The 18,780-nt window shown below is 35.4% G+C and overlaps 1 protein-coding gene across 1 annotated transcript in view; it reads right to left on the bottom strand.

Annotated features, from left to right (window-relative positions):
• Positions 1-18,780, bottom strand: part of mtTFB1 (mitochondrial transcription factor B1) — a 59,285-nt gene that overhangs the window by 23,733 nt on the left and 16,772 nt on the right. The window contains exon 4 of the mRNA XM_081746214.1: positions 5,332-5,485. Coding sequence (XP_081602340.1) covers positions 5,332-5,485 — 154 coding nt within the window. The remainder of the gene's footprint in view (positions 1-5,331; positions 5,486-18,780) is intronic.

Below are 18,780 nucleotides of genomic sequence, written 5' to 3'. Positions count from 1 at the left end.
ATATTCATTTACTACAATATTCATATACTTTATATTCATATTCACATTAATATTCATTTGCCACGACGCTATATTCTACAAACACCCTGTTTCCTCTATCTACGCCCAGCCTATTTACACATTTCATCATAACACTTTAAAATCTATAATGACTACAAACATTTCCCATTCCGATCACCGCACGACAATCTCACTCGAACTCAAGACTTTCACCACACACACACAAAACTATGTAATACCTGGTAGCTTTATTAAGAACGAAAAAAAAAAATCCTACGTATGTTCACTGAAAATAGAATTATCCGCGATAATATTTAATGTTTACTAAATTTCTGCAGCAACAATGAAATTCTGCAGCCACGAAGAAAACACGAACATTTAATATAATTTCAAAGCGAAGAACTAGCATCATATCGCCCAACTTCTGTTAAAAATTTACGTATTGTTTATTTATTTAAATATTTCGATTTCTAGACTAGGCAGAATGTTGAAATTTTCAGAATATATTAATTTTGGGTCACTTGACCTAACTGTACATTCATATGGGCTGTGAATTATACCTTCTAGGTTTTATTTCGGAAAGAAAGGTCAATTTCATGAAAACTAAATCACTAAGTACCTCGACAGAAGAATGACGGTTAGTACTGACTTTCGACACTAGAGGCTAGCGACGATGTAATCAACCCTTGAACAACTGAATGTGACCTTGTACACGGAATTATTATACTATATTACGTTCACTTTTGAATATTGTGTGAGTTCACTTAATGACGGAATAAAAAATTTATCACATAGTAAATACTACACTGTCCCTATTCCATAATTTCACACACTCTTACATCACTTAACTACAATTGCTAATGATACTACATTACAAACACATACATGCCACGTCCATACTACACACTACATTAATACATGTTATACTAATAAATATACACAGAAAACCTTCATATTTTACTATGTTAAATCGGCTCTACGAAAGGTAACGAAAGGAAAGAAATGAACAGGGCCAACTGGCCCTTATATTCACTGAATCACATTCTTAACTGTTTAGTCAATGCCCCCGAGGGGACATATCGAAGTATTAGCTAACAATAGGACCCCTGCCCTGAAGGGGCAGAAACCCGGAAACAAACTACATGTTCAACTCATCCCGCTGGAAGCCGTACTCCCAATTTGGGAGTCTGATAGGAGCCCTGAGAGTTAACTTAAGCCATCATTATAATGTTACCAAGATTGCAAAATGCAAAATACCGCCATGTGAGTTAGTAAAAAAAAAATCACTATCTATATTAATAAATTACTACACGGACAGGTCTTGACTGTAAATGATATTGGGAGGGGTGAAAAGGATAATCACTGAATTGAATTTCCTGAGTCAAAGCAAATGAAGATTTTATCACACCAAATTAACCGCACTTAAATGTCAAACCTGTCCACACTAAATATTTACATCTGACATGGCGTCCTGTGGTTCTGGCTATATTTCACTAAGATTTTATCCTGTTTTAACTGTTAAAAATTTTCCAAATTTGAGCTCCTGTGCTTCCTGGTCGGTCTTTATTCAATTATTATATTAGTGTTACCTTCTTAATGCAGCTTTTCTAGTTAATTTTCGACTTCCTGAGCTAGAAGATCCGAATCTGCTGTCGTCAACGAAATTCTTGCAAGGAATGGAAATAATTGCGCCCTAATATCATAGCGTGGGTTTATCAGCCAATCAAAACTAAGCATTTTGGCGGTGGGGCTTTGAAACGAATAAAATTTGGTAAAATCTGGATTAAACTAGATTTTAGAGGGACCTAGGTATCTAAAAGAGAGGTGAAGGGTGGTCCTGAAAATTCTGTCGAATTTTAGATTGGTTATTTGATCTGGAAAGTTCCGTCCAATAATGGATCTATATTTTCAGATAGCACTGACACCGTAAGAATTGTAATAATCCATTTACACATCCATATACAAGACTTATAACTAATTTAAAATATAAATAAAGATATTGATTCCCAAAACTATAATCCGTAATGAATTTTTTACAGTTTTTCGTGTTAATTTGAAATAGAATAACGAACAATATTACGAATTATATGAACAGCCAGAAATTTTTTGTTAAACGTCAGATACAGTCGGTGCAAAAAATTTCGGGCACCCTCCTATTAAAAACATAATCTCATTAGACTGTAATGGCACATTACACTTACGTATGGAATTCTTTCTTTGATGGTGGATCTTTATGAAATTTTATGCGGAAATTGCGTTGAACACTAACAATAGACCGACAAACGTGAAACTGTAAAACGCAAAATGCTCTCTCTGCACCACAGGCAGCTATCTTGGAACTAATCACTCTGCCACCTAGCGGATAAATTTTAAACTACTACGCTCGTTCCAAACAAAACTTGAGGATAATATTGAACGTATTTCCATAGAGATTTCATTGTTGATAGAGTATTATTACTTATAGAACGTTTCCTTATCGTTCACATCAATTTGAATCACGCTGTATATATATAAAGCCGCGGATCCAGGATATGATCAAGGGAGGGGCTAAACCATACTTTGCCGTTAATCCAGCGTAAAGAAAGTAGGATTGAAGCCCATTTTATCCAGTGTATACCTGAGCGTCAAGGGGGGGGGGTTATAGCCCCTACAGCCCTCCCTTGGATATGCTCCTGTGTATATATATTGTATATATATATATACAATAGCGTCCACGGACTACAGAGCTCTATTATTCAGGTCAAAATAAAGCGAAAATACTATAATATGATATACCCTTCGAGCCGCTGTGGAAAATCAAAATTTCATTAAGTGGCAACGTCGCCGATTAACTTGGAACCATTAGCATTGTTTTACGAATCCATCAAGCAGTTACACCGATTATTATACTAATAAATGGTGCTAGCGTCAATATCTATTGACTTTAACTGCCATGTGCAAAAAATCGATTGAACTATTTGATGGATTGGTAGATCTTATACATTTTTGGGGGTTTCTTTTGACTTGTAGAATAGTCCTCTGTAGTCCGTGGGCGCCAATTTTGGAACACCCGATATTATATACGTATATATATATATTGGGTATGTTTAAGTATAATTCTATAATGAGCAGATCGATTTATATATATACACGAGAGCCAGTCAAAAAGTTCCCGGAATTCTGTTTTAGCCTTTTATTACCACAATGTAAGTACACATGTACTTAATCGACTTCAAAGTTGGCACCTTCGGAACACACACACACACATAAACACTTGTTCCATCGCTCCTGTGATTGGTGAGAACACAGTCGAAAAGCCTCTTTTGGTATCTTACGAAGTTCAGCCATCGTGTTATTCTACGTTGGCGAAATGGAAAAGGCTCATTTTTAGCGTTAGGAAGAGCCAAACATCTGATGGTGCTAAACTGTTTTTAAGGCTATCAGAATCATTGAATCAGATTTTCCTCAATTTGCACATGAACTTCACGTTTACGCGTTGCTCGATCTGTAAAATTGCGCCAACTGATCACCACGCTCTAGTCTGTTCAGCTACACTACTCGTACACTGTCTGTTAAGACGTGTTTACACTTGTTAAATTTAGAATTAGGCAACCTAGGGACTGTATTGCACAAGATTCATTGTGATTGCATCAGAAATGCCAGAACTGCAACAACATTTCAGTAACTTTTTGACTGTCCTTCATATATATATATAGTGTGTTTGTGTATGTGTATTCACGCGTATTTTGCAGGCCGACCAATTTCATAGAAAGTTAGTGTTCTACCTTTAGTTTAAGTATCTAACTAAACTACAAGAGTAACGAAAAGTGGAAAAATTAAACGAATTTAAAAGAAAAATAACCACCTTAAAATATGCACTAAAAGCAAAAACTTAAGAATTTATTAAAAAAAAAAAAAAAAAAAAAAAGCACTATTAAACCGACTTGAACAGAAGTGCTGAAAAGCAGAAATAATAATAATTTAATTTAACATATTTAAAGTGTTGTCAGCAGCGTTAGCAAAGTATAGCACCGTACGAGTAATTGAATATTTTGTGCATAATACAATTTAAATGCTTAAACTTCAATGTTAGTACCATATAACAGTACAATTGTAATATTTAATAGTTTAAAAGTGAGTCATATAAAGTAAAATACAACAAAGTAAAACCACTAAAATAGCCCTAATCTTAATGATTAGATTGTCTAATAATAAAATATACGAATCATGTATGAATTGCTGTTATATCAGAATAAAATATTATAAAACTAGTAAAAGTCTAACCCAACCTTAATTTCAAGAGTCGGATCTTGTGTTATTAAACTTAGTAAGTAAAGAACTTAATACAGAGTTCTTTGTACTGCTCTTACACTATAAATTTGCTTTCCTTACTCCGTGAGTTGGTACTCTATATGAGATATTATTTACACGGTACTGACTGTGTACTTTATTTTCTAGAATGGACTCTAAAAATCTTAACGCTTGTTGTTCACTTTTTTGTGATAAAAAGTCTAGATTAAAAACCTCTAATAATCCTCTCATAGTCACAATAATATTGAAACAAATGTAAATGGAAATATTCATATTTTATAAACTTTTCTGAACTCTGAAGCCTGCACCAAGCCAAACCAATTAACGGCTCATACAATTACCACCCAAACGAATTTTACATTAGGCATTAATTAGTTGGTTGGCAAAGACTTCAAAAAATGTTATAGATAATACTAATGAATTACCTTGTGTCTTTAAGAGCTTTATTATTATTATTATTATTATTATTATTATTATTATTATTATTATTATTATTATTATTATTATTATTATTTTAACGCTTTTGTTCGCGTCGGTTATTTTTTTTTAACCAACAAATGGAGAATATCTTTAATTAAAGAGAGTGAAATCTGATCTAGAAAACCAGACTTCACAGCCATGAAAGCGAGTGCATGTGTTAATTGCACACCACCCAATTAAGAATTTCTGGCCAGCCGTACTAATTAGTAGGAAATGAAATGAAATTTTTGAGTTTTATGTCCCACGATTATGCCGGTTAGGCTAAAGGAGACGGTGATGATGAGAAATGAATGAAATGGTGGAATGAAGAAAGGGGGAGAAAACGGGAGAACCCCGAGAAAACCCACGCACACGGTGTTTGTCCACCACAAAGTTCACTTGGCGGGAGCAGGGTTTGAACCCGGAACCCTATGCACCAGAGGTGAACGCTCTACCACTGAGCCACCGCGTCCCTGTAGGCTGTAAATAACAGAACCTCACTTGCGTATCGTATTTTTACTGATAGTCAATTTCTAAACCTAACAAGATTTGTAATAGGAACAGCACAGTTTACTTTCTTACCTTGCTCCTTTGATACTAAATTTCTGCCTATAATGGAAGATTGTGCGAACAACCTTCTCCACAAGTTTAAATGGAAGCGATATTACGGGTTGTATTAACGGTGTGAAGTGTACCACTCCAACATCCACATCTGGTTTAGGAACAAAAGCTCTGCCTGAAAAGATGCGAATATATACCAATAATCCAATAATAACAATAAACGTGCCAATTATTATTTTTTCCGAAATAATCCTTAAAAAAAAGAAAAACTAGAAATTACCATATTGACCTGAATATATCATACAGTATTTTTAGTATGAAAACAGTTTCTTAATCGTACTATAATCGTAGCCAGTCTTTTACATTAAAAAAACAGAAAGCGACAAACAGGTGTGTATCCGTAACTCTTACCCCTTCCCGCATTTTATTATTCACATGCAGGGCCAGCCCTAGACAATTTGCCGCCCCGTGCAATGGTATCATTTGCCGTCCTCTCTTTCTCCAGAAAGAAGCAATCTTTAAAACTACGATTTTAAGTATGGTACCCCATTATAAACAAGAAAGGGAGGAAAACAGCACTAGCACTCAAAGGCCTAAACACTACAAATACACTTTTATCTTTATATAATAATCTATTATGTTAGTAAAAGATAAAGCAAACACACCTGCAGATGAAAGATCTTTTTTTTCTTAATCTTTTTTTTTTATAGTATTCAATATCGAGCTTCAATCTCAATACATCAATTTGTAATTCCAGTGCAACTAGCTCTTTTATCTTTATTTCTTGATTTTCCTTCGATATTTGTTTTAAAAAATTACCTTTAATGATAAGGAATTTGTTTGTAAGAAAGACAAGACTAGTTTTCATATCAAAACTATGCTAATTAAATGGAACAGGTGTTCTCTAGTGTTTAAGAATTGAGTTCTTGTATTTGACAACAATCAAGCAATTCATGCTGAGATTTGTTTGACCATTTGCTTTAGTTGAGTTGAGTTTGAGTTTAACGTCCCTTTTCAGCACGAGGCTATATGAGACGTGGACCACTGATTAACGTGGAATCCGAACCACATGAGCTCTTGCCGGGAATCGAACCCAGGTCTCCCGCGCCAAGGGCGCGTATGCTAACCGCTTGGCCACGGAAGAGCTCCATTTGCTTTAGCACTGTCCATGTGACAAACTAATGCGACCTAAACATGATTTACGAATGTGGTATTCAAATAGAAGGTCAACTTAATAAATTTAACTACCATCATCATGAAGTCTGTTTCCAACAAAAAATATTTATTTTAAATAACATAGTTATGACATATTTTGAAACTTGCCGGCCCTGGTCACATGTTTTATTTCAAGTCACTTAAAATTTGCTTTGAAAGAGTATGCTTCTGCACAAAAATCAATATTTAACTTTTACATTACATTACACGACAGACGGTTAAAGGAAAGTTCTTCCTTAAAATGTTCTCCTGTAATAAATACTTTTTGTTCCTTACGCCCCTTTGTCATATCGATAATTCCCACTGAATTTACATGATCGAATAATTCATTTCCGCAAAATACATGGGAGGATACCAAATGATTCACTGAGCGAATCACTCCTAAGCAATTCATCTGTGCAAAGGGAATGCTCTGACGTCTAAACGATTCATATGAGCGAAACTAAATAATCGAACATTTTGACCATCACAGGCTTTCCAATGCTAATAAGGAAAAAAATCACAACGAAAAAATATAGGAGGGTTTGCGAAGCTGTGAAAAAGGAACATTTCAATTAACCAGGAGGTAGAAATTAAAAAAAAAAAATAGAAATTACATCAATTGTTTTATGAACATACATTCTATTCTAATATAATCTAAATGGGTAATTATCTCGTTGCAAAATTTTATACGAGTTTCTTAGTGTTTTTGTACGTAGCTCACCAGCACTAACCACCGACCATAAGGAAAATTTAAACGAGGATCTGTGTCAGAATATAGGTGTTTGTAAGTATACGTTTCCAAGATGTGAATAATTTCATCACTTGCAAGAATGTAAAATAAAATCTAAAATGTAAACATTCTGCAGCTGGCGCTTTTAAGGTAAGATTTGACTATGTGTAACATATTCTACAATTATTTGTCTACAAAGTTAGCGCAAAAGGTATTGATACCTCTAAATAAATTATTTATAAGTCTTTATAATCACTATTTCATAGAACTTTTAAATGAATATGACAAAACTAGATTTTTTTTATTATTATTTCATTTTGAAGGTGTATGAATACGTTTTGCGCTAACTATATATTGTTTGGTGTAATTATCTTTCGATAATAAACAGGAAACGACGAAACACATAAGACTCTCCGTTCAACCACCCTATTGTGGAGACAAAAGGCCCTCCAACCACCCATGCTTTATTTCCTTATGTTATTTTCACAAGTGGATGTAGTAATGCCAGAAAAATATAAGAAGTTTCGTTAAAATATACGAAATACAGGAGTTTATAGGAACAGACGTGAATATATAGGAAAAATAATAAGTATAGGAGCATTGGAAAACATGCCATCATTAGTCGAATTTAGCCCAACATCCAAGCCAAGATTATAGGTTTTTTTTTTTCTTTCTTTGGAAATGACGCAGGTGACGCAAAAGCTCATTCATTCGTACCAACCTAATATTATCTGCGAGAGTTGTCCCATTATTTTTGCACGAGGGCAGCAAACACAATGTCGCTTAATGGTCGTTTTCTGATTTTTCGCTCAGATAGTTGGTAACACTGATATCTATACGCTGATAAAACTTGATATTTGGTTAATCAAAAGTTCCCCACTTGACAATAAATATTTCGCTATTCAGAGTAAACTGAAGGTATTTTTTTAACTTAATTAAAAATCTTTTAATTCGGTCTCCTATAAAATTATCCTTGTATAGATTTAGCAGATAAATGATTAATAGTGTTTTGATTAATGTAGAGGACAGAAATTTAATTTTCTAGTGACTGGATTTTTGTCTGCTGATTTACTGCAAAAATAAATAAATAAAATAAATAGAAATACACTCCTTCAAGATATATTTGGAGATTTCTCCAGGGGGACTTTAAATACACATGGGATGAAAAGCAGGTCTGTGAAAATGCAGTAGGCCTACAGGTAATTTATACTGAGCACGATAAGAAATATCAGGGGCGGCTTTATGATTTTAATTTTCGGTAGGCTCGCTCCCTGGTAGATATATGCATTTGATTGATTCATGACAGTAGGAAATTACTTTTAGAGTAGTGGTTGATCCTATTTTTTAAAAATATTATGTACACCTTGTCTCAAAAAGGTTGAGCGCATTCTTTATTGGTGTTTTGAGGCAAAAATTTTCTAAGTCCAGCTTCGGGTATCTTCGGGAAAAAGTAAGCCAGGTTCGAACCTCCAAGCCAGCCTTTGCAATCGGGAAAAAGTTTGCAGATGTGTTTTTCTTCTTTTAAATATAATAAGACTTGTTATCAAGTGTTTAAAAAAGCAACATTGATTGAAATACTTAATGATACAATATTTCGAAACCTTGCACATGCTTGTTTGTCATTTAGCTCTCTATACGTAATGGAGCATTTAAATACGTTAATGAATCTTTCCATATGTAAAAGAATGCTCAAAGTTAAGAAATAGAACATAATTATCGCCTGAGTACTAAAATAAAAGTCAAAGTAGAACAGAAACAGCGTTTGTAATGGATATGAATGTCATAATTATCTTGAGATTCGTTATACATCGCTAGAAGCTTAGTTCTAGGAGTCCTTGTGTTAGCTCATTGGTAAGCTGTCGGATTTCAAATCATAAGGTTGTGAGTTCGAATCCTATCTGGGTCAATACATTTTTTAAAATTATATTTTCCGCAATGCATGAAAAATTATATAAAATAATTACATTAAAATACATAAGTTGTTTATATATAACATAATAATTGCAGAACATAGTAATTATTATGTTTAAAATATAACATCTGAGATAATTTTCACAGTAGGTCGTTATTATATATGAGAATGTTAAATACAAGTTAGGAAAATCGTTTAATAGCAATAAATAAGTTATGTAGTGTATTTATTTGCAGCTATTTGTCATACAGATTTAACTTCTCAATATTCTCATTACAGTATGTTATTTATATTCGTGAAATACAGTATATTCCTACGGATATAGAAAGTATATAAACAGAGTATCCAAAGTCGTATCCTGCTTCAAGACACATAGCTTTTCCCGATCCCCTTAACGTCACGGGAAGAAACACAAATTCTCTTTAGAACGGAATGTCGTTACTTAGAGTCTCATTCGAATACGTTGAATATGCTTTTGTGTATTCATCTCTCTCTCTCTCTCTCTCTCTCTCTCTCTTTCTTTCGCTTTGTTTATGTGTGTGTGTGTGTTGCAGAATATCCCAAGTTGAATACAACATTTGCAAAGTATATGAGCATCATTGTCATCGAATACCAGAAATTGAAAGTCGTGTTTCTTCAGGTTAGGTTTGCGTGTTCATGTTAGCTCACTGGTAGAGTACGGACTTGCCACTGAAGAGGTCTTGAGTTCAAAGCCTACAGCTAATTATCATTCTTTTGTTAGTAGGATTGCACAGAAATCGGATACAAGGAGTGGTTTACTTCTAGAAATATTTTCAGAAGCGTTTAGGTAGCCCTGAAAAGGGCTGTTTTCGGGAGTTAAGGCGGAGTCATTAATATTGTGTCCAAGACCCTTCTGAATTTATTACACGCTCCATTCTTCTGGGCATGGAATCTATTACATGGGTGACAAATCTATCTTCTTCCCCTACCTCCAGCCATGCTTCGGAAACAAGATGCCACAGGTCATCCTGAGTTCTTGGTGGATCTGCCTCAGGCCAACTTTCCCTTAGAGTACGCTTCACTTCTGCTCACATATTTTCCATGAGATTGAGGTCTGCTCCACGAGGCGGCCAGTCGATTAAATCAATCTCAGGGTGCCCTGCGAACCATTCCTGAACCACACGGGAATTATGTATTGGCGACTGGTATTGCTGGAACTGAATTACACCATCAGGCTGAAACAGATGGCACCATGATATTACTGATAATGTCTAAGTACTGAGCATTGTCCAGATGTCCTGCAATTCTATGAAGCTGTCCTGCTTCGCGACTGGAAATCCAACCCCAACATAAAATAGATACATGGCCACTGCGATTGCAAGCAGCCACATATCCATGGTCATATCGGGTGCCTCTCGGACGATACACAAAACGGCGTCCCTCCTTTGATGTTGTGAATATGGATTCATCTGAGAAAACTACGTTTTCCCAATTGAGACCCACATTCGCCTGTGCAAACGCGAGACGGTAAATTTTGTGGTCGTCTGAGAGTTTTTCCTTCACGGCAGCAACACGGCCACGTAACCCAGGTTGACGAAGCCTTCGCAGAGCTGTATGCCTACTACCAGGAAAGAGAGAAGCTTCCCTTATCTGTCTAGACGTCCTTAGTGGGTCTAACCGGGCTTCGTTTACTAATCTCGCATCTTGGGCTTCGGTTGACACATGCGGAGGACCAAGAGATCGTAAATTACCAGTCTGACCTGTAGCACCATATTTCCGAATCCATTGCCTTCCTGTAGAGGCCGGGACACCTACTCGCCTGCTAGCTGCAGTTGCAGAATAACCTTCCAACTCCCATAAAGTAATTACTGCTGTACGTCTATCCATAGTTACCAATGTTCTGAGCTGTGAGAAGAAAGCAATAGGTAAAAGCTAGTACCTGACGTGTGATTGGTTACTTGCACGACACGCCTATTGTGGGGAACAGCGTTGCCAGATCTAGCATAATGATGCTAGATCTAGCATAATTTGCATGTCTCTAGCACCTAGCACTTGCTTTTAGCATCCTGCCCAAATCTAGCATAATTTCAGCAAGTTATCAAAAAGCCGTAAAACCTGGAGAAGTTGGTCGTGGGAAGAAAAAGAACGGCATAAATGTATTCTCTTCCATTGATTCATACACTCGGTAAACCATACAGGCAGTCTTATTTTCCTAAGTATGTTCGGAACGGCTTTGGGCTTTTTTTTTTTTCGGCTCCACCCAGGGTTTTCTAATCCTTTAACTCCGAGGCATGGGCGGAGCTATGGGGGCCATTCTCCCCCCAACTTTTTGACAACTTAACCATCTTTACTTCTGACTTCATGATCATATTTATTCCTGAAATGACAGCTCCGAGACCGACCAAAAATCTGCCTCTCCCCCAGCAGACGATTCCCAACTCCGCTTATGCTGCGAAGTAATTTTCTTTCAAAATATGTAAACAAAAACTTTGCATTCATTTATACGATATATACGCCATTGAGTTTGGCAACGACTGCAGTAATTTAGTTGAGTTAAAATTTTGGTGCGTGAAGTATTGAGTTCTATCCATGCATTCTTGCTCTCTGTGTATTTTAAGTTACGTTATCGTACCTCAACTTTGTTTTTTTTTAACTCCTGAATTAGTAATTATGAGGATCTAGCATAATTTGACCGAATCTAGCATAAGTTCGATCAGGTTTTGGAATAATTCCGAGCTGTGAGTCTGGCAACGCTGGTGGCGAACGACTTGGTCAACGACTCGCGAAAGAAATCTGAAAATGGTGCGCCGTAATAATAATAATAAAAACAGTTTTTATAAAGGAATATTAATACATGCGAAAAGCTGTTTAAAGAATGAATTGTTATACTGACTTTACACGTATAAAAACATATACCATATACCAAACAGATTGAGCGATATGATTATAGCTGTTTTGAGACGAACACTTTCGAAGTCCAACATCGGGTGTCTTCGGAAAACAGTAAACTAAAGCTGCTGGTTCGAACCTCCAAAGCCAACCTTAGTAATCGGGAAAAGATGTACAGATATGTTTTTCCTTCTGTTAAATATAATAAGACATGTTGAAATGGTATTAAGTGTAGAAAAAAGTAACATTGATTGAAATACTTAATGAAACAATATTTCGAAACTATGTATTCACACTCTAATTTCGTCATTGTGATTTTCATACGGAAAAGAGCATTTACGTATGAGCTCAGTTATATTTCAGAAGCAGCTTCCGAAAAGCGGTCATGTTAGCTCAGTGGTACACCACCGAGCGTTAAATCGTGAGTTCGATACCCGTTCAGGTGAGATTCCTTTATGATATTCTACTTTCCTCAATGCATGAAAATTATGTAAAATAGTTACATTACAATTCATCAGTTGTATATATATTTTCATATCATCAGTTGTATATATGAGTTGAATATATATATTCATATCATTTCACGACATAAGTAATTCTTATCTTTAAAATATAACATCTGAGGTATTCACAGAACGTCGGTGTGTTATGTGTGAATATTGAATACAAATTTAAAAAATCGTGTAATAGCAATAAATAAGTTATGTAATATATTTATTTGCAGCTACTTTCATCGCAGATAACTTCTCAATATTCGCATTACAGCATTTAGGTAGAACATATCGAAAATCGGATCGTGGTTCAAGACAAAAAACTAGCTAGCCCCAAACTGTCACGTAAGAAATTCACGAATCGCAAAAGTAAAGGGAAGAGATTGAGAGCGGTAATTCCTTAATCGCTTTCTCTCAACTCTCTCTTATCTGCATTTATATATATAAAAGTGTATGTATGTATGTTCCATCATAACTCATGTATGCCTAGAGCAGGGTTTCTCAACCTGGGAGTCGCGGCCCCTAGGGGATCGCGAAGATAGGCGGAAGAGATAAATATAGTTAGAATCTAATACCAGAAATTATTTTTAAATATTATTTTTAATTTTGTTCTGATAGGCATACTTTTATTTTTTATACACACTGTAAAGAACAATAAAAAAATAAGTCTACTGAACATTTTCAAAGGGTGTAGAATTCGTGTTACTATTCGGTTCAAAGTCTCTTGTCATCGCGAATTTTGTCGAGAAATTTGAAGCTTAAAATATACAAAACGATAATCATGCCTGTTGTTCTGTATGGTTGTGAAACATGGTCGCCTACTCTGAGGGAAGAACATAGACTGAAAGTATAAAATATTTGAGAACAAGATCCTTAGACGAATATTCGGACCCAAGAGGAACGGGAATGGGGAATGGCGGAAACTTCATAACGAGGAACTACATAATTTATACGGTTACCCAACATTGTTAGGGTCGTCAAGTCTAGGAGGCTTAGGTGGGCAGGTCAGGTAGCTAGAATGGAAGAAAGTAGAAACGCTTTGAAAGTCTTGACTGGAAGACCAAACGGAAAACGACCATTAGGAAGACCTAGGGGCAGATGGGAGGACAATATTAAGATGGATCTCGCTGAGATAAGAATACAAAGTAGAAACTGGATCCAATTGGCTAAGGATAGAAGTCAGTGTAGAGCTTTTGTGAACGCGGCATTGAACCTTCGGGTTCCATAGGCCATAGAGTTAGTTAGTTAGTAAAGTTGTTTAAAAATGAATTTAAATCAAAGAGGTATGATATAAAACTAATGAGAACTGTATATAGAAATACTAGAAAAATACACATGAAACAAAACCTGCACATTGAAATACAATTAAAATTAAAACCTAATGAGATACCTAAGCATGGTGTAATTTCACTAGTGCAGCAATGCCCGGTTCAATCTTCATGACGAATATTATCAAGCCGTTTTCAACTGATAAACGATTTCTTATCTTTGTTTTAATGTTTACCATAAAAAAAAACACTTTCGCACAAGTACGATATAGCAAATGGAATTATTACTTTTAAAGCAGCAATCACCAGACCAGGATATTCTTCTCTCCTCATCAGGCAGAAGTTGTCCAAGTCTTCGTTACAGAAAACCAGTTGCAAAGACTTGTCGCATGATCATTATATTATTTGGTCAAGAAGTTGTGGGCTTAGATCGGATACGTTAATGGCCTCTTCAATGAAGGAGTTTAACATCCATCTTGAACCAGCACCTTCGTCGTTGGGAATATAGATATTACAGTTACTGTATCCACTGTCAGTGCCGGGCGCCGAAAAGAGGGGCCACACATTTCGGAGGAAGTGTGTTACTCAAGTTAGGAAAGTGCATGTGCACATGTGTAAAATAGAAGATAAAACGTAATAAAATGTGCTCAAAGTTAAGGAAAGGTAGGGTTTATTTTGAAAATGTTATTGAGCTTCGTGCCAACCATGGTGGCGCTTCGTAGCTAGTCTGTCGACGTCACTCATATATACGGTGACATCGTACTATACTCTCGCCCCGGGCAATGATTTTCCATGGCACTGTTCACTATAAACAAACAAACAAACAAAAAAAAAAAGGATTCTACTATTATAGAAATAGGTATGTTGAAAATCCCACACAAGCTTATTATAAAACAAATTATAAAAGGGTCGCTGGCAAGAGCGTGTGATAAAAGGGGATCGTGATAGGAATTAGATTGAGAACCACTGGCCTAGAGTAATTTTAACCACATTTCTTATAGTTTCAAAAAGAGTGCTGTCGGGTTACCTATGGTGAATGGGAGGGGGATACATATAAAAGATTGCTAGAAAATGATCGATATTAGATTCATAGTTTTCGGGGTCGCTTAGATAAATAGTGAGACTCTCAATTTCGCTTAACTCCGATTAAGCTCTCATTAGTAGGGATGGGCACGAACGACTTTTCTTTGAAACTCGACTCGACTCGAAACAGACATCTTTGAGGTCTACTCTTGGACTCGGCGCGAAAAATATCTTCCAACTCGACTCGGATTACAGTCAAGTCGAACCAAAACAAGCCAAATCCTGTGTGTAGTCCTACCTAGACAATACATAGACAATAATTATTCTATCATCAATTATACTACAGTTACTACAAATAATAATAATAATAATAATAATAATACTAATAATAATAATAATAATAATAATAATAATAATAATAATAATAATAATAATAATAATTATTATTATTATTATTATTATTATTATTATTATTATTATTATTATTATTATTATTATTATTATTATTATTATTATTATTATTATTACAACACCGTGTACAAACATGAACGATAGATGGTTAGTAAAGGAATACTAAAAGCTAGTTGACTGCCGACGTCGGTAGTCATGAAGTCTACAAGGCAAGGACATCGTTCATTACCCTAAGCTGTAAGCGTCGGTGGACTACAGATGGTCAACTATTAACCTCTCGCCAGAAATTGGTGGCCCCGCAGTGACGATCAGCTGTGGCACCAGTTCCATTTTGAAAACTTTACTACCATGGGCAGAGACGCGATGAAACGCCAACGAACCACAAAATTACTCTCCCAAAATATGTTAAATTGCCTATATCTGTGATTTGTTTATATTTAGATGAGTCAAAAAAACACTAAACAAATACCCTGGGGTGGACGCGAACTATCAATATTACGATTACTAGGCACGTGTTCTTCTGACTTCCCCACGGAAACGATCATAAAAAGCTTGCTTGTTGAAGGATAAATCATTGACGTCTTAATTTAGCCAATCAGACAAACCCCTACATCTCGAGTTCTAGGAGGTCATACCGTGAACCGTTTCAGATTTATTGCTTTCTGGTGGAGTACTATCCATGCGCAAAATTTGAGCATAATAGCCGACATGCATCTTCGGTGCCTCTTATCTTTAGTACAATTTTAACCAGAGATGGTGTGGGTCAATGAAAATTTGATCCACGACCCACCATGACCCACTATGACCCACCACCCAAATGACCCATTGGCCCATTCTGACCCATCAACCATCGTGATCCACTCTGACCCACCACCAACTATGAACCACTCTGAACCATTGCGACCAACTCCGACCCACCAAAACCCATCGACATCAACTCTGACCGATGACCCACGTCCTCCTCTCCATTGACTAAAGAGATTACACTTGTAATAAAACAAGACTGTGAAATTATCACTTATCGGAGTTTGAATTTCTACCGTCATTGGCTCAAGCACCTCTTTGTTACAATACTGGTGGGTCTGACCTTTACGATATATAATGGCAAAGTGTTTCTCATCTTCCGAATTAAAATGAATTTAAATTTATCATATGTAATTATTTCTTTGTTGCCTTACAGACACATTTCAGTAGAAAATAGGGTGAAATTGAAAAGTTTCGAATCAAGGAAAAGTAGACCAACTTTAAAAAAAAAAAAAAGAGAGAGAGAGAGAGAAACTAATTTTCTATATAATTAAGCATGCCGTACTAATTGGAAATGCCCATGTAATTAAGTTTAGAATACAAATTTTATGTCCATTTTTCTCTAACTTTATGGCTTGATTGCCTTATGCTCGGAACGCTCCATATATTAAACACCAGCTTCAGCAATTATAAATAGAAAGCAGTGGGTATAAAATTCAAAAAGAACTTTAGTTTGCATTACTCAATTTTTTTCTCAACTAATATCAATCGTTTTCGATTATTTTTACAAATCAACCCACTACCAATTTCCAGTATATAGAAAATGCACCCCCGTCCCCCCGCTCATAAAAGACAATTTTAAAAAATGCCAGGGCATATTCTCTTTATTTTTAATAAAGAGTTATATGCTGAATTTCAGCTCTCAGTTGAACGGCTTGTGAGATACTAAATTTTTCGCAAAAATTCGGATTTCTACTCCCCCTAAGGATATGTATTATAATGAAAGTGACACGCGTATGATAACTTCCCAGTTGGGATTGGAGCCTGATTATATACCAAACGTCAATTCATTTGACTTTGCAATTTGACCGTGATGATTACGCAGACATAGTTACTTCCAATTTTTTATGATACATATCCTTATTTCATATGTTACAGATGATTCAAAAATATTTTTTCAAGCAGTTAGCTCCTCTAGAATCTCACAGGCTGCATCCCAAAATGCAACTCCTACTATCCTATGACAATCCAAAAGTGACTGAACTTTTTTTATTAGGAACAAATGACAAAAGAAAAATGGAGATCTTGAAAGTAAAATGTAGAAAAGCTCGGTGCCCCCAATAACTCCATATTTCTCCGCCCCTTCATTCCGAACTTAAAAATAAAACTTAATTCGAATATGGTTAATTAGTGAATTTATTACAGTTAAATTCCACTCACTACATGCTACAGCTACAACTATGTAAGAAAAAATAACAACTGTGAAACATGTTCTGAATTACTATTACATTTCTTACGCTATTATTAAACATATTAGAATAGTAAAAGAGGATTGTTCGTGAAATAGTATATTTGCTCATGATTTTTAACTTTTTCATACGGAAAAAATTAAAATATTATTGAAGTTTTAAAATTTGCACTCTGCAAATATGTTGCCCTCTTGGCAATGGGACTAATGTGGACTAATGGGAAAGGCTGCACTGTTAGCGGCGCTGAAAACTTATGATTCGATTCTAATATCGGTTGATTTCGATATCTTTATGTCGCTACGTAACCACCCTGGGTGCTAATGGGAGCTTAATTGGACTTGAATTGAAAGTAGAGCTATTCACCTAAGCGACCACGAAACTATGGATTCAATAATAATATCGACCCGTTTCTAGCATTTTTGATATGTATCCCGACAGTACTCTTTTTCCAGACTGTAAGAAATATAGTTAAAATTGCTCTAGATATATCAGAATTATGTTGAAACACACACATAAATCCACTTTTATATTCTGTATAAATAAAGAGAGAGTGAGCGAGCGAGAGAGGGCGACTCAAGGCATCACCACTTCTACATTGCAAAAGCATATATCAGGAATTGAATTGAAAATCTATGTAAAGACTTTCTGCTGTGGCATGCTTCATAAGGACAATTCCAGTCTGCTCACGTGACCTTTGGGGTTCATGAATTTTTTTGCGAGCGTTCCGACTTTGGATTCTCTGTTTATACCCTCTGTTTATGCATCGAATAACTTTTCAAGAACATAAATGACATTCTATATTATGAATGTTGAGAATTACTCTCTATATGACAAATAGCTGCAAATAAATACACTACATGATTTATTTATTGCTATTGAACGAGTTTCTTAACTTGTATTTACATCCTCATATATAATACCGACCTACTGTGAAAATTATCTCAGATGTTATATTTTAAACATAATAATTACTATGTTCTGCAATTATTATGTTATATATAAACAACTTATGTATTTTAATGTAATTATTTTATATAATTTTTCATGCATTGCGGAAAATATAATTTAAAAAAAAGTATTGACCCAGATGGGATTCGAACTCACAACCTTATGATTTGAAATCCGACAGCTTACCAATGAGCTAACACAAGGACTCCTAGAACTAAGCTTCTAGCGATGTATAACGGATCTCAAGATAATTATGACATTCATATCCATTACAAACGCTGTTTCTGTTCTACTTTGACTTTTATTTTAGTACTCAGGCGATAATTATGTTCTATTTCTTAACTTTGAGCATTCTTTTACATATGGAAAGATTCTTTAACGTATTTAAATGTTCCATTACGTATAGAAAGCTAAATGACAAACAAGC

The sequence above is a fragment of the Thermobia domestica genome, chromosome 18 (genome assembly GCF_964235325.1).
Source record: "Thermobia domestica chromosome 18, izTheDome1.hap1.1, whole genome shotgun sequence".
In the NCBI taxonomy this organism is placed as follows: domain Eukaryota; kingdom Metazoa; phylum Arthropoda; class Insecta; order Zygentoma; family Lepismatidae; genus Thermobia; species Thermobia domestica.
The sequence above is the reverse complement of the archived record's forward strand: the minus strand, read 5'-3'. Positions and strand labels throughout refer to the sequence as shown.